Here is a 1650-nt window from a genome sequence, read left to right as displayed (position 1 = left end):
CAATAAAATCTCGAGGGCAGCTGGGATCAAAAGATTCCTGGTGTGCTTTTATGATTTCAGTAATGAAGTCATCAACTTTATCAAAGTTTTTTATTAGTGTTTTATGAGGCCCAGGCCAATAATCCAGGATGGTTGGCATGAAATTGTAGAGCTGTGATAGTAAAAGGAAGGAAAAGCATATTTTGGTTGAACTGCTTACAATGAATTGTTCCCCTAACTGTTAGTATGAGAAGGAATAAACTGTTTCAGAAATGTAGGTCTATATTAATCAATTGGTTTTTAATGCCTTTTACATCATGGCTTAACTAGACTCAAGGAAAGACATCATTTAAGGTACTTTTGCAATTACATCCTTCCTTGGACGTGCAATTGGAAGTGCAGAAAGTTAAAAAAAAAAAAAAAAAGAAAGAAAAGCACAAAGGAGTTGGCCATGTAACTGACTTTTTGGCCTTCAAAATTCTTTTCCATGTTTAGGGGAATTCATACCAGTGAAAAATTAATAACATGAATGAATAATCATTTTAAAACCACAATAATTCATACATTTATTAATGCAATGAAACTGCACAAACCTGTGTTTGTATTCTCTTCTGGTGCTTTTCATTTTCTTCCAGCATCTCAATTAAATCCAGAAATTTCTTGTCCTCATAGTCAAACCGATCCCCAAATACAATGGAGCAGATGATGTTGGAAACAGCATGCATTAAAAACACAGTAGGATTGAAAGGTTTCTCTGCAACATAAGAAAAAATCACTTGCTTTCAGTATTTCAGTCATGATCTCCTTCCCTGACACCTACGGGGAAGTTTTGCATTCACTTGAGACCCAGATTTGAGCAGTTCTTTAAGAAGGTAGTGAGAGGCTTAGCCAATTGGTTCTTCTCTACTTGTAAATAACTGATATCCTGTCTGAATTGTTTAAGTCCCTGTCCCAGAGATGGAGGATTTCAGTGGTGCATCAGCAATGCAGTGTTACTGACAGGAAAAGAGCAATGCAGGTGAGCATTTTTCTCTCAGATTGATAGCAGGGATATTTATGTGTGAATCCAGACTGAATTTTCTAGTGTCTCATGGAGAGCAGTGGTACTTTGGCATCTTATTGGGTCTGTCAGCATTTTTTCCTCCTTGTGGAACATCACACATGAAGGCTGTCTATTGAAAGGAAGCTTAGTGTCCAGGGTATTAACACTCTCAGGGGAGGTTCTTAAAAAAAATAGTATTTACATCCTACCAGAAATGCATGAATGGGTTAAAAAAGCAGAAATGGAGCTGTATGCTCACTTCCTGGGTCAAAGTTTTGATGAAGCGGTGGCACAACACTCACTATCTCATTGCAGATATGCAACGTTTCCCAGCAAATGCATGCCAATGTCCTACCATGTGTGTTCCTGATCCTCTCCACCAGAAAACAAGCTTCCTCCTGGATTCGCTCCTCAATGCCCTTCTTCCCCATTCCAAAATCACGCAGGGTGGTGAGGGTAAATCGTCGTATCTGCCTCCAGGTCTCCCCATTGCTGGTCACAATGCCTGTCATAAAAAGGAAAAACAGACTCCATGAGGAAACAGATTTTCACCCTCCCGCTAGTCCCCCACATAGGTGTCTAACACAATTGCTATGTGCCTCACACCCTAACATTCCTGCAGTTCTGGA

The 1650-nt window shown here is 39.6% G+C and overlaps 1 protein-coding gene across 1 annotated transcript; it reads right to left on the bottom strand.

Moving 5' to 3' along the window:
• Nucleotides 1–4: 4 nt before the first annotated feature.
• On the bottom strand, nucleotides 5–1526 carry LOC122191556 (cytochrome P450 2H2-like; the record flags this gene model as incomplete). The annotated part of the gene is made up of 3 exons (XM_042891849.1): nucleotides 5–151; nucleotides 573–733; nucleotides 1377–1526. Coding segments are annotated over 3 exons (458 nt in total), but the record flags the coding sequence as incomplete, so codon positions are not given.
• Between the last annotated feature and the right edge of the window lie 124 nt (nucleotides 1527–1650).

This window comes from Lagopus leucura, unplaced genomic scaffold (assembly GCF_019238085.1).
Source record: "Lagopus leucura isolate 7727_CA_CO unplaced genomic scaffold, USGS_WTPT01 28193-0_obj-0_obj, whole genome shotgun sequence".
NCBI lineage: Eukaryota > Metazoa > Chordata > Aves > Galliformes > Phasianidae > Lagopus > Lagopus leucura.
This window is presented reverse-complemented; position numbering and strand designations above follow the sequence as displayed.